Below are 27,233 nucleotides of genomic sequence, written 5' to 3'. Positions count from 1 at the left end.
TAATAAAACAATTACATAGCAAGCCCAACAGGCACAAAATACTTCCTGCAACTCACATATACAAATTCCCTTCTTCTAGATGGCAGATCCGTAATATTTCGGGTTGAGAAATAAATCTACACCTTTCCAAGCAATATCCCCTGGAGTGCTTAAAAAAATATTTCACACTGAGCATACGTTGTCCAGTCCTAAGACGAAGGCCAATTATAAGAAATTTGTATGTGAGCAAAATTTTATATAAGGAGTTACATCCTCTTGCACCATACTTTTTTGATGGCCCTGGGAGTGCAAAAAGAGAAAAAGGACATTTTCATAAAGCAGTAGGCCAGAGAAACAGAAGTTTGCAAATGATAAGCAGGCACAGTTGTGGCTGACACCATCTAGAGATAACATGGTGCTCCAGTGTTGAATTTGACAGTGACAAAACCTGTCAGGAGGGACACCCAGCACTAAATCCAACATGGAAAATATCTTCAATCCAGATGACACCAGGTCATCACATAGCCAGCACAGTTTTCAGACAAGCACTCCCTGTAGCAAAATGTATCCATTCCCTTACATTCAGCAAAACTAAGAAATCTCTTGAAAAGAAAGCAAGGCCATGACAGCAAGGGATTTACCCTAGAGGGCACCCAGAGCCAGCTAATCCCCAGCTGTGCCCAACCTCCTCATGCCCCTTCCTTAGGGTGGTATGAATTACCTTGGGAACATCGATGAGCAAGTTTCTCTGATACTTCAAGGTCTCTGGTGTCCTTTCTTATTGGAAGGATGGGGAGAGAAGTGGAGGTGTGGGATGGGAAAAGTCTGTGTCAAACAAAGCAGCATCTTGCTGGAAGTACTCTTGGTATATTTAGTTTTTATCTTTAATCAGAGAAGACAAGGTAGCACTTGAACTAAAATCTTATTAAAGCCCAGGTGCAGACAAAGCAACAGTCATTGAACTTGGGATAAATCAGTTGGAGGCCACATTTTAGCCTTTTCCTCTGAAACACTTCTGTTACACAGGCAAAACCATCTTCTTTAGCCAACACCAAAAGTCCTGCCATCTTCCTCTAGGATACAGCTGGCTTTGTGTGCAGAGGGGACATGGCCTCAACATGATGGAAGCAGGGTCCAGCCCTCAGCACGTTTTACACCTTCCCCCATCTCAGCTAGAGGACTCTATGTCTGGGATCAACACATTTGAGTCCCTCTTACATAGCATCACAAGGTGATACATCTTTTCCCCATAGCAGGAAAAAGAAGAAACAACCACCCTGCCATTTCACATTGGCTGGTAAGAAGCATCCTTGCAGCAATTTTATATGAAATCTGTAAGATTTTTCAATTACACCTGGATAACATCACCTTCAGCTTAGTCTTCATTTGAATTTACATCACAGCTATAATCTGGCAGCAATTTCCTCTCATAGAGAAAATAATGATTGGACAATTAAATGTGAAAGCTCTGTGAATCAGGGGGTGAGCCACATGAACACGTTGGGTTTTTTTCTCCATTGTAGTCCTACTGCCTTGTGGTTCCTCTGATGTAAGCTCAGTTTCAGCAGAGTTTGCTCCTCAAACTTTCCTCCTACACACGCACACACCATGGCTTAAAGGTCCCTGGCTCAGCAGAAGGGCACTATAAAGAGAAAAAATATTTGAATTAGCAACAAATGAGGGTCCTGTCCAGCATATTCAGCATGTCCCACTGTGCTGCTTTTCAGGTGGGGGACTTTGTGAAGCTAGAAGCTCCTATCCCAGTTTTTCCAAACAGAGATGTCTGTCTCATGGCACTTCTGATAGGGGCCTGATAGTTGACTACTACAGAGCCCTGTGACAACACCATGACAGAGCAGCCCAAGAGAAACCAGTGACAGGGATAACTCCTGCACTCCTTTAGATCAAGTCCACAGCTCTAAGGAGACTCCTGTGGCCGTAACATTCTGAAGAAGGGAGTATTTGAAGGGACACTTTTCTCCCCCTCCCTTGCTAAGGGACACCACTAAATCACACCGTGGCCCTCACCCATATGTGATGATTCTCTGAGAGATGATAGTCAGGAGCATCAGGACAAGCAGCCAGTGTTCCACACACAACACTTGGAGAATGGAATGGACTGAACTTCAGAGATACAGCCCTTCCTAGCAGTGCTGGCCTGGGGATTTGGCTCTCAGCTGATGGCACATCAAATGAAGGATAACACCCATGAAACAAAACCCATCTGCTGGAGAAGGGACACAGCCTCCCCATGCCCCCATAATCCCAGCCCCAGGCCCCTGTGACTTCCAGGCACACTGCCATGAGCAGGCTGGCCAGGGAGCAGGCAGTGAGAGCAGGGGATGTTACCATTTTGGTGAAGATGTCCACACAGGCATTGCGGATCCTCTCTGGGGTGGCAGGGCTGTCCAGCCTGAACGCCTCCGTCAGGCCAGAGTCCTTCCTCGCTGAGTAGATGGCATCTTTAATGGCATAAAACACTGAGGCAGACAGGAACAGAGGGGGCTCTCCCACAGCCTAGACAGAGCACAAGCAAGAGTGAGGCTTTGCCTTCCTGATGGGAACCTCAGTCTACCAGATATGCTCAGTGATGAAACTTGATGCTAAAACAGCCTCCAGTGTGCCAGGTGTGATCAGTGAGGAAAGACTGAGCTAAATCAACCCTCAGTTCATTTAAAGAAGAAACAGGAAGAAAATACAAGCTTTCTCAGACAGCAAAGCCACTTTAGTTCTGTATAATGAACAATCAGGGCAGCAATGTGCAGGTTACTTCAGTTCTTCCTAACTAGAAAGGATAGTTCACACATTTCTGATAAGAAACAGAAAAACATCCTGACCTCAGAGTAACCACAGCATGATGAGATGAACTGTGTAGAAACACAGGATCATGACTTTATCCCACTCAGCTTCACAGTGTTATGGGGCAGTAAGAGGCCACAGACCTCACAGGCATACCTTGGATGAGTAAACTGCCTTGCTATTGGGGCAGTCACGGAGAAGGGACACGTTGAATTCTGTTGGGATGTCTCCAAATGCTGGGATTTTGTACATGCCAGGCCCTCGAGTGTACAAGTTCCCTTCAGGAGAGTAACGCAGCTCCTCCATGGTGAAGAGCCCAATACCCTGGACAAAGGCTCCTTCTATCTACAAACACATCCAAACAAGGTTACAGGCTCTCTTGTTGTTGTTCTTCCCTGCACGAGGACAAACAGTGATGACATCCACCAGGGCTTTCAACCCTTCCCACCTGACTCAGATCCCGCTTTTTATCTCTAAACCCTTGTCCCTTCTGCTGGGTAGAGTCTTTGCACAATTCCTGTGTTCCCACATAAATGTGGCTGCATTTCCCTGGCAGATGAAGCAATTTACAAATACACGCAAACAGATTTTCCATAAACACAGGACAGGAATTTTCTGATGAAGCAACAGAAAAAAAAAATCAATGGTAAAATATTGATTTCTTCCCAGGCAGGTGAACACTGAATGAGTTGAACTTGCTGATATATCAAAGGACAAGTAGACCAAAAGGACTGAAGATGAAACATCTAAAGACAAACTATTTTATGCTTTCTATTTCAGTATAAATACTTTCCTAAGTGCTGCTTATTATCAGGTCAGCAGCACAGACACCTGCAAAAACACTCCCCTATCCATTTAAGTACTAAAAAACTTTGCATATTTTTTTCTACTGTACATTTTAGGAGAAAAAAGATGATGAGAAGAGGATCTGCTTGAACAATGCTGCACAAAGCAGCTCTGCTCTCTGTGCCCACTGAGGTATGTGACAGCCAGAGCAGTCACAAGCACTCATTGACCTATCTCTGTGTACTTGTATTCCTGCACTCATGCCACATCTTTTCTCTCCTGTGCCCCCAGATCCTCTGCAGCAGTTCATGGAAGGACACAGGAACTGAAGACCCCTTTGACAGGCTCCATTTAGCCCATCTCTCAACTCCCAAACCTAAAACGACAGGCTGCAAAGACAGAAAATCCCTCTCTCCCCTTGGACACTTCCAAAAATAATCTCTTTCAGAAAAGATGTTACTTTTAAGGAAATTTCATTTTGGCTGTAGCAGAGACAGAGCTTTGCAACTCATGCTCTCCTGTCATCCCAAATCCTGCAGCAGTTTCATTGGAGTTACACCATATCAACATCTAGAGTTGGCCAGCGAGCTAAGATAGCTAGATAAGCATCTGGCCATCTAACAATTCATCTCTTGGTCTGTCAAACAACCCTGGCTTTATTACCTTTATCTGCTACAAGATAGTGTGGTTATTACTGCACAAAATTTTGAAGTAATCTTGTGCCTGCCCAAGGACTTTGCAAGATAAGTGACTGGTCCAACTTCATATTGAGAATTCTACACAACAGCAGCTGGAGGACAGAATCTGCCACCCAAACTCTTTAGTCAGGAGAATTTTCACTAAATTAAATAACCTTAATATTGACAGATAGGAATATAAATATCAGGTGTGGGATTTAGCCTGAACAACATCAATGGGGTGGTAACTGAACAATATCCTGTAGTCTTATTATCCAAGCCAAAAATTCCCAAACCCTAACAGAATATTTCCCTATGTAATTCTGTGCCAAGTTAAAAAGGGTGTGTTTGCAAAGGCCCAACCTGGAGAGGGATAATAAATAGAAAAGCCTGAGAGCAGTGTGATGGCCTCAACATGATGGAAGTAGCAATACTTTTCACTTACCTGTCCTATATCTATGGCTGGGTTCAGACTGGTACCAACATCCATAACAATGTCTGTTCGAATGTTCTAAAAAACAGGGAGCAAGGGTAAATCAGCACAGATCTCTGGAACTGGTCCACCATGGTCTCATGTGAAGAAGAGTATGCCAACACTATCCCACATCATCTTATCTCAGCTGAACTTCTCATACTGACTTTTAATCTGAGCTCACCCCAAAAGTAATTCAAAGGAACTCATTGCAATTTTCCCCAGAGGTCCAGTGGACCCAATTAACATTAATTCCAAGATGCTGGTATCAGTGGCCTGTAGCTCAGCATAACCAACTAGGTCAGATCCTGATTTAATTTTTTTCTTTTTTTTTCCCCCTTTCTTTCTTTCCAGAAGTCTTCAGTGTTATTTTTAATGATTAACTCAATTCCAGGATGTTTATGTACTTTTGTGCCAACACAATGCTGCTGTCTCTTACTCAGGCAAATCCAATAACTTTTGCAATCATTCATTAAGCCCCAAATCCCCACAGGGTAGGTAATTATTGTTTTATTACACTTTATGGATTGCTGCACTGTGGAACAGAGGAGTTAAGAAATTTGCTGAAGGTCACACCAGACCAATGACAGAGCCAGGAATGGGCTGACACCCAGTATTTGTTCTGTTTCACTGCTGACCCCTCACCTTGTGGTCACCTGTCAGGCAATCTATCTCAACCTCAGAGCAAGCAACTCCATAACTGAAGTAGGAGAAGGGTTTCCCTTCGTTCTTTTCAAAGTTGTAGCCAACTTCAGGAATTCTTGATACAAAGAGAAACAAAACCACATTTAATTTCATGGGAAAAAAACAAATAGAACTACATTGCTACTTATCAAACTACTTATTCACTTTTGGTTCATTCCTTCTGTCAAGCCCATGCAGAAATTAAAAGCGTAAACAACTATAAAGAGAAATCTGCTTAATTTACTCTGTATTCTAAAACCTGATTGAAACAACCAAACTGTTTTAGCCATCTTTATTTGCCCATAAATCTCAGGGTTTGTGATGACTATTATCTACCAATCCAATAGAAAATCCTTTGCTTTTAGAGTGCAGTTGGATGTTTCTTTAAGGCCATTAAACTTCAGAACATAGTTAAGCTGAAGGAGAAACTCTATTAAGCTTAGAACTGATTTTAAGCACAGTTAATGGCAATTTTGACTACTTATAGTTTATCTGAAAACTGTTTTATTAAAATGCTGACAAGTCACTTGGTTAAGAGAAAAAATATGTTTCAGGGGTGCAAAAGAAACTAACACATGGTGTATTTTAGTCCTAAATAGGTTCTTCTCAACACTATGCTTATTTATTGATATCAACTCCTCTGCCTTAAAGATGATGGATCTCTGCTTTCCTCCAGCTGTAAAGCTGACTAAGAGAAGTGCCTCATTTCAGAACTACACAGGGTTCAGCAAGAGTCTGAAGTGGGAGAACACTGCTGGAAACACTGGTATCTGCTCCTGACACAAGAAACAGGATTTTCCTCAAGGACAACCCTTGTCCCCTCTTATCCTGCATGGCAGTTCTAGTGCAAAACTAGGCCACAAGGCTGACACAGAGCAGAGCCCCAGGCAAAGCTCTGATTTCATTTATGCCTCTTCAGACCAAGGTCAGCTGGAATGAAGTCAGATCTACTCCAGATTTACCTGCCCTCAGAACTGTGCTCCATCAGGAATCAATTCTCCCCAGCCAAGAGACTGTTAACCTCAGCTTATCACTTGTAGGTAGGAAAGGGATGCAGCTCTAATTTAGAGCAGTTACAGGGGGCTGGGGGCTGTAAATCTTCCCAGAATTTCCCTGGATGCAATCCATGCACTTGAGTTGGTGCCTCTGCAGTGTGAATTTTCACTCACCTATAAAACCCCGTGGCTGACAGGCTGACACAGCTCTCATAGGCAGTTTTAATCTGGCAACGTGAACAAGAGTTTGAAAACAGTAAAATGTACAACCAGGTCGTTCAAAATAACTGCACAAAAACATTTCCAGGAGGCCTCAAGTAGCAAATGTCCAGTGACAAACAGCTGTCTCATTACCCAAGTCCAGCACTGCCAAACACCATGATTGCAGCTGCTTCCCCAGACAGCCCCATCAGCAGCTACCAAGGGCAGAACTCAAATCATTGGCAGAGGATGAGAGCTGCTTGTGTTTGTTTGTCTCTCAGCTACAGCTTAGACTTTTAGCCTCAGGGACAAAGGTTATATTGACAGGTCATCTTGACTTTAGTGAGGAAAATTCTACCCTGACTTCCAAATCCCAAAGTCAAAACTCATTGGAAGAAGAGCAGGGCTCAGATCTGAAGAGAGCCTTACAGCCCATCCATCTTTTCCCATTGAGGGCACAGAGATATTCCAGACAAGGAGCACTATAGGGGCTGGATGGCAGCTCAACAAGAGCTGTCTGTGCTAAAGAATCCCTTCATTAAAAATCAGGTTTCCTTCTGTCCAAGACTGTAGCCTGACTACAAAGATATATATAACCACTCAAGACTTTTTACACATAACCACTCAAGACTTGTCTGTTAATTTTGTCGTAGGCAGGCCCCAAAATTTGGAGAAATCTCAGGATTAAAGTAATAACTGATATCTTAGGGATTACCTCTTGTAAGTTTTAATTACTTGGAAATCTGTGCCAGGTTTGTGTTTCACTGTCTTTGCTCAAGTCTGTGCTAGCAAGGTGCAGAAGGCCTGGAGAACACACCTGCACACGTGGTTTGCCAATTAAAACAATCTCTGATAATGTCCACTTGTCTCATGACAGACACAAACAGCTTACCCAGTCTTCCCAGGATCCTTTGGGATTAGACTGTTTGATTGGCTCGAGTCTTTTTAGGATAGTCTGACATGCATTCTAGAAACAAAGAGAGCGAGAAGAAATATTTTAAGATTTGAATAGCCAGCTTATGGTATTAAGAGCCCTTTAAGAGTTTCAAAGAATCTTGTATTTAAATCAATATTGCCTTTAGGACTTTGGCAAATCATAAAAAGGAACAAAGTTCCCTAATGGATGTCTTGCTACATAGGAAGAAATGTTGTCTGAAAAGGATTTTAAAAGAGATTGGCTGTGCTGATAGCAGAAAGGAATCCCAAATTCAGCACAGAACTTTCTGGACCATGACACAAAATATAAGAAGTCTGCTCATTTATACATTATCTGTACCCCATCTGTACAGGACAGCTCAGCATAGCTTACAAAATAACTCTGAAAGAACAAAAAATTTCTTCCCAAAATTCAACCTACACAGATAAGCCATGCAGAGAATAAAAACAGCCTGATTATTTTACTTTGCAGGTTTCACTTCCCCTTGTCTTTTAAACTGAGAATGACCAGTACTAAATTCTTCTTTTAAAATGGAAAAATCACATTCCCAGCAAATATATGCATTGGTAACTCCACCATGGCAGACAGCCATGACCATGCCATTGCTACAGCAGAACACTTGCTCTGAGCTGATCCACACTTAGAGCTTGTGGAGCACAGCTCTCAAACCATTTGCTCTTAACACATGCAGCAAAATACATTTGTTATAGATAGGGCTGTATTAATTACTTTGAAGCTGGCTATTTAAATGGATGCTTTGTTCTGCTCATTCTGAGCAATCCCAAATACTCTATTTTTAGAAGTACCAAAGGATCGAAGGAGAGTTTCGAATAACTTGAAAAAATATAATTATTCACAATCTAATGCCACTGCTAGCTATGCTAGGTAACCTTATGAGACATCCTTACACTGGAACTGCCTTTTGATGGTTGTTTTCCTTAAGCAACAACAGAGAAAAGAGGGCAGCTTTTCATGCCCTGGAGCCCTCCCTTGTAACCCAGTGCTTTAAAGAACCCAGCTCCCGTACGTAGACCGCCATTCCATTGATGTCCGCGCTGACGGAAGCGGCTGTCGGCGAGGTGTTTGGGACAGTGTTTGTGCTGGTCTCACTGATGTAAATTTTGGAGGTGGGGACTCCCAGGGCCCTGCTAGCGACCTGTGAATCAAAGGTAAACAACTGGTAAGCAGCTCTTATATATGAGCTTTGTCATTCATTGCTGGCACTGCCAGGATCCACACTGCTACCTCTACCCTTTCCCACCATAAACTCCATTTTTCCTGCAGACTGAGTTGTTTCAGTAACTGAGAACTGGCCAGGACATTGTTATATTTGAATTTCACAGACTGAATGTGTGTGAGCATACACACTTTTTCCACAATGACAGACATTAATTTCACTATTATGTCTTCTCTCAACAGTCAAAAAAAATCAGAAGATCAAAAGCCCTATGAGATTTTTCCTGCCAAAAGAATTTTGCTCCTTTAAGCCTTTCAAACTACAAAAGCACTAGCATATGATATCTACATATAGATATATATGTTTTCAATACAACAATTTTTTACATGAAATGGATAGACACTGTACCTTTATGAGGAGAACTGAAATTGCCAGAGTAGTTAAACTGTAAGCATGACCTCCATTATTTACATAACGTGATTTAGGATGATGAAGAATCTAATTCTAATACTCAGTTGTGATAATGCTCTGGAAATCTAGCACTGCTGCTCAAACAATGAAGAGGAATCAGTCCTGAGTTGTTACTCTCTGCAGGCACACGGAGGAAGTGTCAAGGTGCCTGAGGCAACGTTGTAAGGAAAGTGTAATTGTCCTGAAAAGACATCTTATTCAGTTAGGCCCAAACTCATTATTACCTGAATCATTTTGGTGTGAAGTCCTTGACCCATCTCAGTCCCACCATGTGTAAGTAACACAGAGCCATCTGTGTACACATGGAGCAGAGCTCCAGCCTACAACAGGGAACATTAATCATCATAAATTAACCAGTGGAGTACTTAGCAGGCTACAGAGAGAATTCATTCAGAACCGGACTAAGGTTGTTCTTTGGTGCAACTAAAGCCACTTCTTTACACTTGAGGTGAGTTTGGCTTAGTCTCACCAACTCACTAGATGTTCCAGTGACATAACAAGCCCCAGCCAGTGTTTTCAGGTCAGAAAGCAGGTAAAGTAATCCAATCCTGCCTCTGTGAAACACAGATGCACCCTTCACCTCGACCTTTCAACATCACTGACAGTCCATCAAATCAGCTCAAACACAGGAGCAGTGTTTCTACTATTGAAAAAGACAGAAAAATCAACCTAACACAATACCATGGAAATGCAGCTATATTGTGGTGTCTTTTGGACAGTATAAACTGAAAACTGTTGTGGTGCTCATTTTGGCTTGAAAAATGTGTGCTGTTTCTTAATTCACTACTTCTTCAAGAAGCTCCAGTTTGGTACAAATGGAGGAAGGCCTGGGGGAGGCAGCATAAATCCACTTCTCTAGTGAAAGGGCAAATGACATTTACAGACCTGGTTCAGAAATGGGACAGTGAAACTGATGCCAAATTTGGTAGGAATGATGCTCATCCCTCTCTTTTTCCAGCGGTTCTGCCTGCAAGGAAAGAACATTATTCATATACCTGTCACCGACATGTTTTATTAAAAATCCTTTCTTTAGGATTTTTCCTCCTGAAAAGTTGAGAGGCCTCAAGAACAAAATGTAAACAATGATTATCTGCTGCTGTGGAATGCAACAGGTGGATCTGGGATTGGTCTCATCTGGTTGTTTCCAGTTAATGGCCAATCGCAGTCCAGCTGTCCAGACTGTCTTGGTCAGAGACAAACCTTTGTTATTGATTCCTTTTCTATTCTTAGCCAGCCTTCTGATGAAATCCTTTCTTCTATTCTTTTAGTATAGTTTTTAATATAATATATATCATAAAAGAATAAATCAAGCCTTCTGAACACAGAGTCAACTTTCTTGTCTCTTCCCTCATCCTGGGACCCCTGCAAACACCACATATACCCATGTGCCTTTTATCATAAATCAATACTGTGCTTTCCTCTGACTGTGCATCAAATGGAAATTAAACACCTGACTGTGATAAAGACTGAGTTCATCACTAATTTGTATTAAAGGTTTTCTTTGTGTGTTCCAACAAGAAGAAATTGCAACTGAAGATGCTTTCTGCAATTGTCCATACTGTTAACTGTTTAGTTGAATATACAAGCCAACTAAAAAAGCCTATGAGGCAGAGGAAAGCATAAACAGATTGCCTTGGTAGTCATGTGAAAATCCTAGCTGGACGTAACAGACCCCCCCCACTTCTTTGCTACAGTTCACTTACAAAATCACATCATGCTGGGTCTGATTCTGGCTCTGTTTATGCTACCAGCTTACTGATGGACTTTTCCTCTGACAGTGAGCATAAAGGGATTTCAAAAGGAGAAATATTTAGAAGACAGTCTGCAAACATCAGGTGTGACTTCACATCACTTGAGTTGCTAAGAGGACTTCAGAAGTTAGTAGGCAACAGGTGCGCCCAGTGACAAGACAGCTCCAGGACACCTACTTGTTAAATTCTTCAATCAGTTTCTTCCTGGCGTGGTAGCCAGAGCTGGACAAACACTCATCCCAGCATCTTCGTAGAGTAAATCCCTCCAGCTTTTGGTTAAAATGAGTTGTGTCTCCTTCGTGGTACAGATTGAGCTTCCTCACCTTCCCAAGAAGAGACAGAAAGGATAGGCCAAGTTTAATGCTTCGGACAAGTAGGGATAAGATCTAAAGAGTGTTCGTTCCTGATTTCACTCCTTTGCTCTTTCTACAAAGAGCTAAGGAGCAAAACAATTAGCAAACATATATCTGTTTATGGGAAAACATGAACTAAGACATTAAGGCTGGACATTTTCAATGATTGGGACTTAAAGTACATTGTCAGTAAGAATAAGGTACCTGGTGCCTTTAAACTCTCTTCTTTTTAATATCTATCCTTAAAGCAGATGCTACAAAATTAAGGCTACCAAGGAATTTAATTAAACAGAAAATAATCCATGCTAGAACGAATCTGTCGCACAAGCTTGAGATCCTGCTGGGAGCTCAGCAAAAATGAAGCAAAAGTTCTTATGCTTAAAAGTCTTGTGTGGCTGATGCAGTTCTCAGAGCTTGTTCACAAGACAGCCCCCCCAGAAGGTGTCTGTACCTCCTCAGGTGGCAGGCCACACTTCCGAGCCAGGTCACTCATCCAGCACTCAGCAATCATCATTCCCTGGGGCCCTCCAAAGCCACGGAAGGCTGTGTTGGAAGGCAAGTTGGTCTTGCAAACAATGCCCACGCTGCTGACATTGGGGATGTTGTAGGAGTTATCCAAGTGTAACAGGGCTCTGTCCATTACCTGGTGAAGAAAAGGAATGAAGGTGGACACATTTTACATTAATTGGATGTCAGATTTCTCACCAGTGCCAAAACCAGACTGGAAGCTCTGAAGGTAATTTACAACAATCAGCACTTTCTCTAGCACCCTGCAGTGCTGCAGTCAACGCAGCTGGATGAGCACTGAAGTGCAGCCAGAACTGCCTCCCAGGTGCAATGGAATGTCAAGTGGTGTCCTCTTGTATGGAATGCAGGGCGACCCCAACATCTGGGAATGATTGCCATCTGACTCCATTGATTCAGAAGGCTGAACAATTGCTTTATTAAACTATACTATATTACATTATTGCTATAACTATACTAAAGAGATGCTATACTATACAAAAGATACTAAAGAATACTAAAGAAAAACCATTGACTCTCTGAGACAGCCAGGACACAGCTTTGGGCCAATTGGCCAAGGAAACAAAACAATCCTCAGCAGGATCCAATTGACAAATCACTTCAGGTAAACAATCTTCCTAACATATTCCACATGTGCAAAAACAACAGGAGCAGCAAGTAGAGATAAGAATAGTTTTTCTCTTCTTCTCTTTGTGCTTCTCCAGGAAAAATCCTGTGAGAGAGAATTATGTCTCTGTTCAGAGAATGTGAATGCCACACTCCTGAACAACAGGACAATAAGCACACTTCTCTGTTGATTCCTATGGCTCTGGGACAGATTGAGCTTCAAAGTCCTTTTTTGGCCCTGGGCTCATGCTGAGTCAAACTGTTAGTAAATGCCATTGTCTGTTGGGAAGAAACAGAGTTTTCTTTTCACTATACTGAGTAATCTGTTACTGGAAAAGTGACTCAACACTGGGCTATGTCAGGAAGGGCAAACATATGAAATAAACATTTTCAGTAACTATTGAACTGCAAGATTTGAGATCTTTGTCCACTTGTTGTCCACATTGGGAAAGGGCCAGAACTTTTTTCTGGCTTGTGTTTCCAGACTTCCCTTCCAGCAGCAGCACAGAGAGGACATTACACACAACCAAACCTTATCTCTACATGGAGCACTTTCCAGTCTCCTGATTCACACACAGTCTAAAAGGCAATTACATAGATGTGCTCTCAACAAGGCCCTCAGCTCATGCAAAGACACTTGCCTGTCATTCTGCTCTGCCCAGCACCAGCCACATTGCCAGCATCAAATGTGGTTCTGGTAGAGAGCTCCTGCAGTTCTTTCCTATTGAAAAGGATCAATTTTTACAGAAAATTATCAAAGACTTGGTGGACTGGAGGAAGTGAGCTAGAATAAACCTGAGTGACACTAGGCTATTGAGTTGGTCACTCACATGACAGAAAAGGAGAGTTTTTTACTCATCAGTGCAAAACTTCTTGGAGACAAACTCAGAACTTGGGCCCATTTTTTGTCCTTACTGCTTGTGAAGACAGTGTTGGCTTTAGCCAGTTCTTTACAAGCTTGCCCTGATCAACCTATTGACTGGGATGCTTCTTTCTCCAATGAACTATCTTTCCCCAGAGCTGGGGATCTATCAGCCATCTTGCATTGTGCAACAGCTTTTCCATCACAGCCCTCTGTAATGCAAAGCAAACATTCTTGACCCCTTTGCTCAATCCGAGTTATTACAGCATCCATAAGAACTATGTGGCACATGCCAAGACAGGTCACTTGGCTCACAGAGCATTTGTAGAAGCTCCAAAAGCCCTTCAAAATCTGTTTTCAGTAATGTCAAAGAGCTGCATGTGCAAGCAATGCTGTAGGCAACAGCTCTCTGAAGGCAGAGCAGAAGGTTGCACAGAAACACACCTTCTGCTTGATTAGCCATCAGAAAATTTTACTTACACCATGAGAGAGGTCTACAGAGTTGCCCCCATTGCTGTAGTATGACACCTCCAGACTCTTGACTTTCCCATTCTTCATGAAGCCAACCTGTCAAGAGAGTGTCTTCTCAGTAATCAGTTTTCAACAGAATGTTCTGGTTTGTGCTTGCCCCCAAAAACTGAAGGGATGTCACATAGGCAGAGAGGGCTGACTGTCCCCAGTGCAGCACAGGGCAGGCACAGCCAGCAGCTGAGGGCGGTCCCCAGTAAAGAGCTCATGCATGTGTCAATCTTGCTCCAGAGAACTCTTCTAAATTAAGTGCTGGCTGCTTACCACAGCCACAATTTCTTTGACAGGCTTTTGCTTTCAAAAGCAGCAGCAGTTGGAGGGGATTGAAGCAGAAGGGAAGTTAAACAAGCACATTTCTGTATAAAGGATGCTTTACAGGAATGGGGAAACCTCGAAAAGAAATGTGATTGTCAGCAGGGTCAAAGTCTTGGTTGCAAGGAAGGCAGAGTTGTTTATGCTGAGGTCACAAGAAGGGAACCATCCAACCCAAAATAACTTCTGCAGCCCTTTAGCAGGAAAAATGCTCCAGCCCATCTGATGTGGCCCATGTGCAGCAGGGGACATCAGCAGTGAAACAACCACAGCAGCATTTTTTTATCATATCTTACTGCTCTGTGATGTCTCAGGGGAACAGCACTGAGAGCACATGGGCTCTGCTCACGTGTGTGCATACCTTGTACCTGCCCAGGAAGGGGTGCCTCCCACCACTGATCAGCATGTCCTCGTCTCGATCCAGCATGCAGCGCACTGCACGGCCAGCTCTGGGAAAGAACACAGGTTTTCAGGCAAAGCCTGAAATGCACAGTGCAGTTCCTGCAGAATAAGGCTCTTCTGTCTTTCCAGGGTGGCAGTGGACAGTTAACTGCTTGGTAAACTGCTTGGTTCATGTGTCTTACTCTTAAGGAAATGGCAAGACTGAGTAAAAAAAATAAACATCTCCGAAGTTGGGACCTGTTTGTGAAAACTCTTGCAAAGACTCCTGTATTAAAAAAAGAATAATTTCCTTTAGAGATAGATGCTAATAACTGAGCAATCACTGTTTCCCAGACTGTTTCTCAAGGCACTCTTTTGGCTTTGAAAAAGACAATGCCACAGGAATTATATAATAATGCAAAGTACTAACTAGCCTTCAATTTGACCTTGTTTTTTATTTGCTTATTTATTATCAAGAAGGAAAACAAGGGGGAGAGTAGGAGTGGTTCTTAATTTTCTAACAATTTTGCCTTCCAAATGCCTGTCTTCAGGTTGTACCAGTATCTAGCAAATGTCATATATGTTGTTTTGCAGCCTCCAGGATGTCAAACAGTGGTTTGGCTGGCAGAGATAAAGAGAAGAAAAGGATGCAAATGTATTACTGATTAATTAAAGAAAGCAGATTGTTTGCTCAGAACAGAAAAAAAATAAAGTCAATTTACAAACAGGGTTTCACTTTGCCTGTCCTTGTGCAAAGGTGCTGTATCAAACTGCTGCTGTGTTGCAAGATCCCTCCAGCTCTGCCAGCAAGGGCAGTACTGGGAAGGGCAGGGCAGGAGTGTCACCTCAGAGGCCATGTCCACCCAAAATCTGCACAGCTAAACATGAGCCCACAGCAAAACTCCAGAAACCAGGAGCACATTGCCAACCTACTCTTTACATAATGGTTGCAACCTAGGTTAATTCCCTGAGCTTTTAGGGGTTTGAAAAGTGTGGGTTCCAAGGCTTGCCACCATTCCGAGGGAAAAATCCCAAGAGGGAGTTTGCAGAAGAGCAGACATAAAATGATGCAAGAGTGGTGTAGTAGAGTTTTGAACAAAGAAGAGACTCTCAGACCTCTATTAAACAAAAAAAAACCCCATAGTTGGTGCTGGATTTTGAAATGGTTTGGGGTGAAGTGAGGAGGAAAGGCAAATAATTTGAGATCCAAGAGTTTTCAGAGAGCACCAAAGGAGTGAAGAATAAGGAGGTTTTTCCCCCCTTTCCTATTAAAAGCTGACATTCCTGCATAAATGTAGCTCCTCTGGGCAGGTTCAATCCCTCCTGCCAGCTAGGAACCCATCAGACACCTCCTTTGGGAAATCCCAAGCTTGCTATGAGTTGTACACACAGAGTATTGAAAGTGCTCCAGCAAAAATGGTGCTCCAGAAAGAGGGAGCCTGGGACAGTCCGAAGGAAAAAAAACCTCTCTTCCTCCACACCCAAACTTACTTGAAGGCTGCAACAGCCACTACAGATGACAAAATAGTACTCCTAGTCTCTTTTCCTCCAAATCCTCCTCCCATTCTTTTCACTCGAACCACAACCCGATTTGAAGGCACTCCCAGTGCATTAGCAGCAAACTCCTAAAGAAAAACAAAACAGCAGGACATGCAGGGAGCTCAGCTGGATTTAAGAACTAAATGCCAACACATTGTCTTCCTGAAACTATTTCAACAGTGCAAATATTGGATTTGATGGAATTGGAGCCAATAAGCCCAGCATTTGATCTCTGAGGGGAAAAGGCCCAGTGCTGCAGCACACAGAGTCAGATTCAGGAAAAGAATGACACAAGATAAGGTAACCCAGACACAGGTCTCATTTAGCACAGGCTTTGACATCCATACCACCCTCACTGCATTGAGAGACCTTTGCACACTCTTGGTGAGCCAGTAAACAGGCCAAATGCCATTAGCCAATCTCAAGGAATGGGAGAGCTGGTGCACAGCCAGGGGTTTCACCACCTCTCTTTCTGAGCTGTCATTCAAGCATTGTGTCTCCTGAGCAGCTGGGACTCTCCCCAGAAAGGGCTAAGCATGTAATCCCTCTTAACAAAGATAGGTTGCCAACAGAAATATCCCTGTCACCTGGAAGGAGATTCAGGATGGATAAGGGTTTTAGATCCCATTACCAACTCTAAGCCTATGTGGTTTTTAATTAAAGAATAAAATAAGAGCAACTATAAAACAACGATTCATCTAGTCTGAAACTGAGAAACAGATGCCTTTTAGGCACCAGGTTAATGAGAAGTACCTGTGTCTTCATTGGGTTTTGGGTTGACACAAAGAGTTCCATCTCACCATCTTCTCCCTTTGGCACAGCCAAAGTACAGTGAGTTTCCAGGTAGAAATGCTCCTGACCACCAAGGTACATCTCTCCTAGAAAATTGAAATGAATGCCCCACAGAAGGGGCATCCCTGGTGTTATAAGGTGTTACCTCTCACATATTGTCTTCCATCTACTGCCTTCTGTACATGTGTTAAGTGAGAACCCTTTGCTTTGCCCAGCACTGGATATCACTAGCCCTAAAAGTGATGCTTCTGGTTCAATGTTTAAAAAACAACAAAAAATAAAACAAATAACAAAACACAATAAAAAATTTCATACATGCTTCCTTTCCACTTTCTATAAATCTTAATTATACACCACAAGTGCTTGGCATTTCAAAAGTAAAATTCTGCACACCATGCCATTGATCCAGCATCTCTGAAGCCTCAGGATTTGGTGCCTTTCAAGACTGCCTCAATAACACCACTGAGATAAGAACAAAAATAAATCAAGTATGGTCTAGCTGAGTAGATAAAATACAAGGTTACAGACTTTGAAACAGGAGCACAAAAAGAGAAACCCAAAATTCCTCAAGATGATCAAACTGGGAATCAACTCTCTATCACTGCACGTGGCTCCTTCCCAGGGCATCTTACCTGGCAGTACTGAGGGTACAATTTCCAGTCATGCAACACACAATTAAATGTCAGAAACAACCTCCTTTCTCAGTCATGGCCCTGTTCATTGTGGCCCATTTGCCTAAGATACAGCCATACACCAGATTAAAGAAAATTGCCTGTCAATAAGATTTAGACCAGACTATGTCTGGATAGGGAAAAATTTCAGAAAAGAAAAAAAAAACCAGTTTGTAGAATATTTGCTCAAGAAAAATGTGTGTTTTCATTGAAAAAAGAGTGTTTTCTGGGGGCTCAACAGGCAGCATCCAGGTCTGTTTGAAACAATAAAATTTGCATATCAGTCTGAGACTTTATATGAAATTAATTTAGTCCTGCAAGCCTTACTCTCAGTATCATGAGGAAAAATAGGAAGCTGACTTATTTTGTCACAAATTATACTATTTTAAAAAAAATTATTAATGCTTATTCTCACCCTCCAAAATGTGATCAGATTCTTCAAATCCTTTCTTCACATCTCCCTTGTTAATCCTCTTTATATCCTTAAAAAAAGATTTTTTCTCAATCGCTTCCTAGGAAACAGAAAGACACAATGACATTTTTGTCTAAGTGGAATGAAATCAAACATTCCTCTAACTGAAGGAGAAATATCCAAGATAAAAAAGCACAAGAACTTATCAGACACTTTCTATGGTAGTAGCCAAGAGACTTGACTAAAAGCAATAGAAAATAACTTTTAGCAACAAAGCAATTTCACAACCAACACCACCATAATTGGACAATCTTAAGGTAATCCTTGTGACTTGTTTTACATTGTGGACCCAGAACCTCAAGGCCTGTAACCACCAGAGCTATAACTTAATAACTTACAACTTATATTAACTCTTGTCTGTAGGCCATAGGGTGGGAGAAAAGGGAAAAAATTAAAAAAGAAAAAAAGAAATGAAAAGAGAAAGAGAAAATGAAACCTCTCAGATAAAAAGTGCAGAAGTGGCTCACTTCTGAGCTAATATACAGGGAAGTATATATGGGAAGTTTAACAAAGGCATTTTCCTTTTGCCAAAACTGAAGCTTTCCATAATGAAAACAAATATTGAGCAACAAAAACCAAAAAACCACCAGCACGTATTTGGCTCCACTCTCGTGTTCCCTGGGTGAATGAACAACTAGAGGCCTCAGAAAGGCAAAGGTCTCACACATTGTTAATCCACAAATCACCCAAACAACCCCAAATCCTCAGATGACAATACCAATGTCTGCACGAGACAGTCCACAGACTCCTTCTATTTACATTGAATACAATTTCATGTAAAATTCATTACAAAATACATGGTATGAAAGATTGACTATTAAAAACGTTTCATTAGAATCCTGTGTTTCTAATTTCTCCACTAAAAAAGGCTTCATACATTTTTCTTTCTCATTCCTAGAAATGAATGCTGTGTAGGTATTATCATTTGCTTTTACTGTCTCATGAGGAGATCTTGTCAACGAATTTTCTAGTTAAAAAAGCATGAAATGATCATGCATTGTTGATATTAATTTCCTCAACTCTGAGAAAAGCCACTCAAAGACTGTGGCCATACAGTTCACAGCAGGGAGTGAGCTCCCGAAAATTAATTTCATCAGCTTAGAAACTAGACAAGTGGTCTGCAGCAATCTCAGAGAAGCAGTGCAGTGACAGAGCTAGAAAAGACATTTTCACACCTTATTATTGCTTGTTATAAATGAGAGAATGAAGAGGGAATGGATATCAATGAAGCCAGCAGGGTCAGAACAGAGAATATTAAAAGCAAGCTTCTGTGGGTAACAATGTAACTCACAGTAACCTTGTTTATTTAAACAATTTTCTGTTGAGCACAATATTATCTCCCTGAGCTTGATTTATTTGTTTTAGCTTTAAATAGCACAGAAAAAGTTAATGTACTCTAAATCAGCAGGGCACCAAAGATGAGCCTTCTTTATATTTAAATACACAAATTATTCCTTCTATCAGTGTCCTGTTGGAGCCACAAACACAAACAAAATGTGGGGCTCAGTAACCACATGTGTGAGAAAAATCTGGACAGCAGGGGGGCCCAAGCCAACTGCAGATGCAGAACTGAGCCATCTTACCTGAATTGTGACAATAGGTTGAAGTTCTTCATACTTAATCTTCACAGCTTTAGCTGCTCTCCTGGAATGTTCCTGAGTGTCTGCAAGGACTGCACCGATGATATGACCCACACAGGTGACCTACAGGCAAGATTGGGACCCACCATCATTTGGGGTGTGTGTGTGCAGTGATAAGAGACTCATGATCATTCTCTTTATCTATTTCTTTCATGCAGTTTGCAGACCAGTCTACTAAAAATCAGCCCAGGGAAAATAATCACAAGCAAACTTGGAGTGAGCAAGCCTGTCCCACGAGGCTGCAGCTTAGAAAAGAATTGTGGAGATAACAGAGGAGAGGGGCACAGGGCAAAGGGACTTGGGCCTCATTGAATTTGGCAGTAAGATGTTTATTGACCCCAGTGCAGTTAGAATTATCTCTGCACAAGGTAGAGGGCTTGAGTGGACAGTATGAGAAATGTATATCCTGAGCAGCATGACTGAAAAAGGCTGGTTTCAGCTACATACCACATCCTCAGCAAAGACAGTCTCATCATTAGCAATTCCAGTGACATTACTGCCAGGAACATCCTTGGCAGAGACAAAACACACAAACCCAGGAACACTCTGAGCTTCAGATGCATCTACAGAACTAAGGAAAGAAGGGGAGATGGTGTTATTTCTCATTTTTTCTTGGTGTGATTATGAGATTCCAATACAAATTCAGGCCTGATTTCCTCAAGTTTGGCTATGCCATGGGAACAGCATGTGAGACTGTGACAGCATAACACATGAGACTAAAATAATTTGGGTTCTATATGAAAATGTTAATCCTGACTGTGAGACTGATCACCCCCTTGCTTCTTTGGACTATGTCATACATCTTTTCCCAAGACATATCTGAAGTTGATCCAGTTGCCACATGTACTAAAGATCCTTTGCTAACAACTTGGTGTTAGTGATGCTGTGCCTCCATTGTCTTCTTAGCTGCCATGATTCCTGCCATGAAGGCAAGAATATGGATAAATATGAAATTTGAGTGCAGACATGTATCATCTGCCATGGGTGAGTCAGGAAGAAATTGTTGAGGATCAATCATAAGGAAGCTTCAGGGTTTTTAAGAGGATGCAAAAGAAGTGATGCTCAAAAAGACAAAAACCTTCATGAAAGGCTTTCTTTGGTAATCAGCAAAAGAAGTATCTAACCAAAATTCTTGTCTGCTTCAATCATATATAGATTTAAAACTCAGTGACAAAATAACTTAAAAAGGGCAATATAATTTAATTTCTATATGGAGAACTTTGTAAAATATATTGCAAAAGACTTTTAGGATCCTTTTGCAATATTCTGTACATTGGCTTTGCAGAGAAACAGTTGTGAATAGAAGTGCTGTGGCTTTGGCTTTGCTGACTGAATGATTTATTGCCTTCTGTAAATTGCTGCAATTTTTTCAGCAACTTGTTTAGATTCCTAAAACTTTGATATAAACTGTGCCTGAAAGCAGCTGTTAATACATCCCAGTGAGCCACAGACTTTTAAAAAAAGAGATTAAATGTATGAATGAACTTTCCTACATGAACCCCTAGAGAGCAGGAACTCAAAATGCTATTTTTCTTTGGAAGGTTCTCTTTCCTGTGTTTCTGCAGCAATAGCTCAGAAACAACACCCCAACATTTTCCCTTAGTTACAAATGCAGAGGCAGCAGCTGGTGTCTGATTTACACTTGGTGTTCAATATTTGACTAGGATGGAGTGGAAGTTTTCAGAGTCAATATTTTGACTGCCAAAATCATAGGTTCATACTTTTGTCCCCTGATAAAATATTGTACTACTTCCTCTGCAGAATGCTACAGGCTCCCAGCCTGAAATATATGTACACAACATAAATGCAAGAGAATGTGTACAGAAACTTCTAGAAAACACTGCATGTTGTGGTCACAAGCGTGGATGGGATGCCTTCTCTGTCTCCCCATCTGCCCTGGTGGTAGTAACACCACTTCAGTGTCTGCACTGCACATTGCAACACCTAAAAATTAACTGTGATGAACAGAGCAGTTCCTTTCATAACCTGGGAGTCAATTACTGCATCTGTGCATCCCTGACCACCATGCTGCCCATGCCACAATGGGAAAGCTCTGCCCAGGAAGCCTAACTAGGCAGGAAGGAATGAGCAGCACATGGCAAGGCTGTTGAGGATGACATGAGCCAGTGGAACACAGAGTGCCCCACATCAAAGCAGCTGAGGGCAGATGAGAGCCTGCAGAACCACCACCACATAAACAAAATTAGGGTTTGTGGGGGCAGCCAGCCCTGCAACATGGCAGCATTAAAATTCATATGAGAATGTAGATGGCATTCCCTGCCAGGGTTGGCCTTGAGGAGTTGGCTATTCCCTGTTGTTATAAGTTAGGTACCAGTCATGCCCTGGATGGACAAGGTGTTTTCTGAGACAGCTGCACTTCCAAATACTGACCTGTCCACCTTGCTATAGCCAAGCCCAAACTGGGCTACACCTCACAGCTGAAGCCAATTCACAAAGGACTTTTGTACAGGAGGCTTGATCAGAGCCAGTGCAGGCAAGCACCCTGCAAGGCAAAACCCAGTGCCCACAGCTGGCTCACCAGCAGGACAGCTGGTAGAATTGCATCTTACAACCTCATTTTTCAGGCAGAAAGAAGGAGAATCATCAAGCTGCATGCTCCAGTTAGTGATTAAAATGACATCCCAACCTCTGCAGTGCTCTCCTACCCTGCTCCTTTTGAATCCTGCATGCCTGAGTATAAGAGATGGGAAATGCAAAAAGTCTGGCCTAGGCTGTGAGCTTTTGTGCTTCAGCAAAGCCAAAAGTTTGGAGCTGGTTCCCTCACATTCCCACTGGCAGCTTGCAAGGCAGCTGTCACAGATACACAGAGCTCGCCTCCACGTAACAATGTGCAAAGAACTGGAGCTCCCACCTAAGCAAAACCTTTCCCTCACCCACACCCTGACAGATTGATGTTTTCCAAGGCACCAGGCACTGGATGCTTCCAGCACTTGGAACAGAGAAGCAGCACTTACAGGATCTTGGCGTGGGCCTTGGTGCTGGTGACCAGCGTGAGGTAGAGCTCGTTCTCGTGGTGAGGGATGTCGTCGCAGTACACAGCCTCTCCACTGGCTTGTTTGGCTGCTGAAACGTGCACCAGAGGCCTGCCCACCATGTCTTCCACAGCCTGCCCCTTGGGCACTTCCTGGGGTAAAACACACGGCTGGCTACTACTGGCATGGGTGGAAGGGGATGGAAGCATTGATGGCAGAGCAGAGAGCACTGTGCGACATTCTAGTGAAGGGGGAATGGGATGGGGGCTCAGTCCTGTGGGAAAGGAAGGTGAACAAGGTGGTACAAAATGTGACTACACAGAGGGGAGCTGTAGGGAATGAAGTGAAAGTAGTTTGGGTTTTGAAATTGCTACGGAAGGGGAGGGTTTGATTTCTTGCATAAGAAGGTTCAAATTGTGAAACTGGATGCTACTCTCAAAGCTGAAGAGAATGGGTCACTAACAGAGAAATAAGAAAGAAGATACATGAGTGTGAAGCCTGAGAGATGCCAAGAAAGGCTGGCTATAACTAGGCAAAGCAGAAGGGGAGTTTCAGTTTGGATGTAGAGCTGGGTACAGGAGGAAAAGCAATTTTTATAACGCCCTCAGCAACAGAGAAACCTTGGGCTCCCTTGGGCAATAATATGAAAGAGCAGCATCCTAAAGTGAGGAAAGGATTGAGACCCAAATACAATATTCAGGCATGGCATTATCAAAGTTTATGTGATGACCATCCTTAGGGAGACAAGAAGATAAGAAGCACAGTTTGAGCTACAGAAAAGTCTGCATTTATGTTATGCTGACACTGCTACTTACTTGGGAAAGCTGCTACTTACTTGGAAGAGCTGGGCATTTGCAATGGGATCTTTGTGAAACAGCTCTGTAGCACTGATGTAGTTTGAAGGGACAGGCTCACACACAGTTTTCTGCCAGAGACATATTAAAGAAAATCACCTTCCCTTCCAAGTCCTTTCTCACATTCCCTAGTAGCTCAGGATACTTTCCATTCTCCATCTCCCCCTCAAGGTAATCCATAATCTACTGAGTTAAAGGCGACCGAGGCTCAGGCTCTGTGCCAAGAACAAACACAGGGCCACAACACCACTTGCAATGCAGCAAATGGGAGAAGCCCAGGAATCATCCTGTGAACCACAGAGCCACACCCTCCCACCACAAGGGGAAGGTGCCACGAGGAAGCAAGTGGGAAGATGCACAAGTCATGTTATGCAAGCAGTAGGGCAGCTATTGCAGCATGGATTTTGGTATCAGGTGGGACTCTGCTCAAATCTGAACTCTCCCCGTGCCTTCCCCACCAAGGCAGTACAAAGAGGTTCTCCTTCCCCAAATCTGCCTTCCCAGGGAGCACTCACAGTGCCACTCTTGCTGAGTTTCTGAAGGACTGTCAGGTAGAACTTGAAGAAGAAGCTGAGGGTGAGCGTGCGTCGGAAATCCACCATGCCCCCGGGAGCAGAAGGAGACAGATCCATCTCAGCCGACAGTAAGCGACAGGCATCCTGCAGCAGCTTCTCATTCCAGTCTCTGCAAGGGAACAGAGGGGACACTGAGACCTTGTTCTGACATAAATTCTCCAGGGCAGACTAACTCTTCTGACACAGAATATGCTCAAGTGGAAGGGGCCCATCAGGACCATCGAGTCCAGCTCCTGGCCTTGCACAGAACAGCCCAAGGGTCACACCCTGTGTGCCTGAGATTGTTGTCCAAATGGTTCTTCAACTCTGTCAGGCTTGGTGCTGTGACCACTGCCCTGGGGAGCCTGCTCCAGTGCCCAACCACCCTCTGGGTGTAGAAACTTTTCCCCTGGTATCCAACCTAAACATGGCCTGACACAGCTTCCTGCTGTTCCCATGAGCTGTCAAGCAACAGCCATCAGTTCTATCTGTCATAGCACACATGTGAGCTTTGCTGTCATCTTGGGCAAATGTTACCTTCCCTAAAGATATGGCAAAGCTATTGCGTGATAAAAACCCTGATTTTTCCGTCCAACTTGAAATGAACCCAGTTTTGTAGGCCATGAACACATCTAGCTGCTGTCCACTTCAACTGATGAGAGAATTTGGAAAGAAAATGTCTCTCTGAGTGAGAGAATGGCATGGATCTTTGAGGGTAAGGCATACAGGAGGAAGCAAAGCATTACACAAAATACACTGCTGCAGAAGCATAACTACACTTCTTCCCCTTTCTCTTTTGATGTACTCTTAGAGAGCATTTAGGATGTTTTAGATATTTAAACTGCTCCTGTAAAAATCCCCACTGTTCCATTAGACAATCTTTATCACAGGAAAAATTCCTACCTGCCAGTGAGCTCCTTGCAAGTTTTGAGTGCCAGGACAGTGGTAGGAGCCATTCCTCCATAGCTTAGTTTCATCTCCTCCACTTGGCTTGTGCCATCTCGGAACAGGACTCTCAACCCACAGGTCACAATAGCAATGTCATCCTCACGACGGGAAGCCTGCTTGAAAGCTGAGAAGTATTCACCCTGAAAACAAGAAAATATTTCTCTATCCTCTACCTTGGCATGCTTTGGAGTGTAAATGTGGACAAGCTGTTTACCTGTCTCTAAGTGCATGAGCTGTTCCAGGGAACAGTATCTGGCTGATTCATTGTGCAGGGCCACGCAGGACGTGTTTGTTCAGGCAGCACTGTTTATTTTCACATAATTCAGTGATTAATTCTAATGTATCAGTTCAGTGGTTGTTACCAAGCCTAGGACTGTGAGGGAAACAAGCTTTGACAGAGATCTGCTCATGCCTGTCACATTTTTCCATATTTCAAGAGGAAGAACCAAGACAGATTGTTTGTGCATAAACAAAATTACAGTTTCTCAACAAGTTTTTCTTCCTCCCGGGCTGCTAAGCTGGAAGTCTAATCAGTAAAACTCCTATCCTAAACCTCTTCCCTTCAGAAGTCTTTGAAATCTGCAAGAGCTGAAATCAGTAACCACAAATGTCTCTCAGTTCTAGAGTAGACCAGAATAATTCAGTATTAATAATTCAGTCTATTCAGTAGACCAGAATAATTAATAAAAGAAAATTTAATCTGCTACAGGAAATAGAATTCTCAGTTACTATCCTAGTCTCCACAGAGCGAGGAAATTCTTGTAAACGCATCAGCAACTGCAGTGCCCAAACCTCAGCAGCTCCCTTATAAAGAGTGGCTGTAAATATGAGATTAAAACCCTACCAGGATGCCCCATGCAGTGGTGACACCCTGGAGCCACAGCATGTCAGTCCTCTCAGTGCCTGCCTGTAGTGCAGGTGAGACAAATTGCTGTTCAGGCACCCTGCAGACTAAGAGAGGAATCAGATCTGGTGTCTTTGCACTGCCCTTCTGGAGAGTTTCCTGACAGGTTTCTTCTCTCCAAGTGACTCCACACAGCACAGCAGTCTGCTTCACTAATTACCTCTAATCTGAAGTGGACAGCAATTCTTTCATTATCAGACAGAACAATTTCTCTCCTCTTGACAATGACAACAGTTTCACAAGAGGCCCCTTTTGTGCATCAAGCACTTGTTACTGGAGATATAACTGAAGGGTGTGCTTCATTTCCTCAATCCAAATAATTACTCAGCAGCCAGCAGATAATAGCAGAGGAGCATCAATAGCATCCTCCCAGTGAGGACATTCTGCCACTCTGCTTGTTAAAACAATTAGCTTTCAAAGAGGAGAAAAAGCAGCCTCCTCTCTTACTACATAATCAAGAGATTTCCAGTAACAGGATTGCAACAAGAGGGCAATATTCCCTTTACTCCTCACAGGACACCTTAATTTTCTTCATTCAGAGTCCTGTGGGAGGAATGGCACTCCTGACCTTTCCTCACTTGGAGTGTAGGTAAGAGAACCTTCACATCACATGTCTGCCTGGGTCTCTTGGCAAACAACAGAGCATGTTAATTCTTTCTCTTGTTTGGCCAGTCTTACCCTTGGTGTGACAAGTTACATGAATGCAAGGCATAACATCAGTTTCAGACAAAAACAAACCAAAAATTTCTATCTACCTGTGTGCTGAAACAGCCCTGCTTTCATTCATGAGGAAACCACAGCTGCAGAAAATTTTGCCTGCTACATGCCAGCACCTCCAGACATGCCCTGAAGAACTTCAGCCTCCCTCTTTGTGAGCAAAGATCAGCCAAGAAACCAGGAAGCTGAGAGTTCAAAAGTTGTTTTAGTTTCTCAGATCAATAAGCTGCATAGGGCTGAAGCCACTGCCCCTGCTTGGAAACATTTGTTTTGTGAAATTGCCATGAGACTGCCATATGGATGGAGGAATACAGTGTCTTCCTTTGGCAACCTCAATGCTTCTCATTTTGGCAAAAAGTGATGCTTTAATCACAAGATCAAAGAAGGATTGCCCAGAAATAGATGGATAAACCACCACAAATAAAATAATTTTGTTCCTTTAGTACTTAAATAGAAAAATTGGAGAGGATACACAAGAGATTTTTTTAGTTCTCTCCCATAATAAAATGGCACTTCAAGCAAATCTGTGTTTTCTATTTATAAAGAAAATACATCACCATACTGCAAATCCTTGCATCTTATACCTTGGAGCCACAAACCCTAAGAAGGTAAACACTTTCACAAGCATAAAATTACAGTCTGATGTTCTCAGC

At 42.7% G+C, this 27,233-nt stretch overlaps 1 protein-coding gene across 1 annotated transcript in view; it reads right to left on the bottom strand.

Moving 5' to 3' along the window:
- Nucleotides 1-845: 845 nt before the first annotated feature.
- XDH (xanthine dehydrogenase) overlaps nt 846-27,233 on the bottom strand; it is a 50,219-nt gene continuing 23,831 nt past the window's right edge. The window contains exons 15-37 of the mRNA XM_009096148.4: nt 24,915-25,099; nt 23,973-24,141; nt 23,439-23,528; nt 22,586-22,755; nt 20,058-20,181; nt 19,554-19,673; nt 17,914-18,010; nt 16,789-16,913; nt 15,988-16,121; nt 14,477-14,564; nt 13,756-13,842; nt 11,734-11,925; nt 11,107-11,252; nt 10,064-10,145; nt 9,403-9,498; nt 8,558-8,686; nt 7,486-7,560; nt 6,567-6,619; nt 5,359-5,473; nt 4,687-4,752; nt 2,935-3,123; nt 2,329-2,496; nt 846-1,621 (exon numbers count right to left, since the gene is read on the bottom strand). Coding sequence (XP_009094396.2) covers nt 1,571-1,621; nt 2,329-2,496; nt 2,935-3,123; nt 4,687-4,752; nt 5,359-5,473; nt 6,567-6,619; nt 7,486-7,560; nt 8,558-8,686; nt 9,403-9,498; nt 10,064-10,145; nt 11,107-11,252; nt 11,734-11,925; nt 13,756-13,842; nt 14,477-14,564; nt 15,988-16,121; nt 16,789-16,913; nt 17,914-18,010; nt 19,554-19,673; nt 20,058-20,181; nt 22,586-22,755; nt 23,439-23,528; nt 23,973-24,141; nt 24,915-25,099 — 2,751 coding nt within the window. The 3' untranslated portion in view covers nt 846-1,570. The remainder of the gene's footprint in view (nt 1,622-2,328; nt 2,497-2,934; nt 3,124-4,686; nt 4,753-5,358; nt 5,474-6,566; nt 6,620-7,485; nt 7,561-8,557; nt 8,687-9,402; nt 9,499-10,063; nt 10,146-11,106; nt 11,253-11,733; nt 11,926-13,755; nt 13,843-14,476; nt 14,565-15,987; nt 16,122-16,788; nt 16,914-17,913; nt 18,011-19,553; nt 19,674-20,057; nt 20,182-22,585; nt 22,756-23,438; nt 23,529-23,972; nt 24,142-24,914; nt 25,100-27,233) is intronic.

This window comes from Serinus canaria, chromosome 3, assembly GCF_022539315.1.
Source record: "Serinus canaria isolate serCan28SL12 chromosome 3, serCan2020, whole genome shotgun sequence".
Classification (NCBI taxonomy): domain Eukaryota; kingdom Metazoa; phylum Chordata; class Aves; order Passeriformes; family Fringillidae; genus Serinus; species Serinus canaria.
This window is presented reverse-complemented; position numbering and strand designations above follow the sequence as displayed.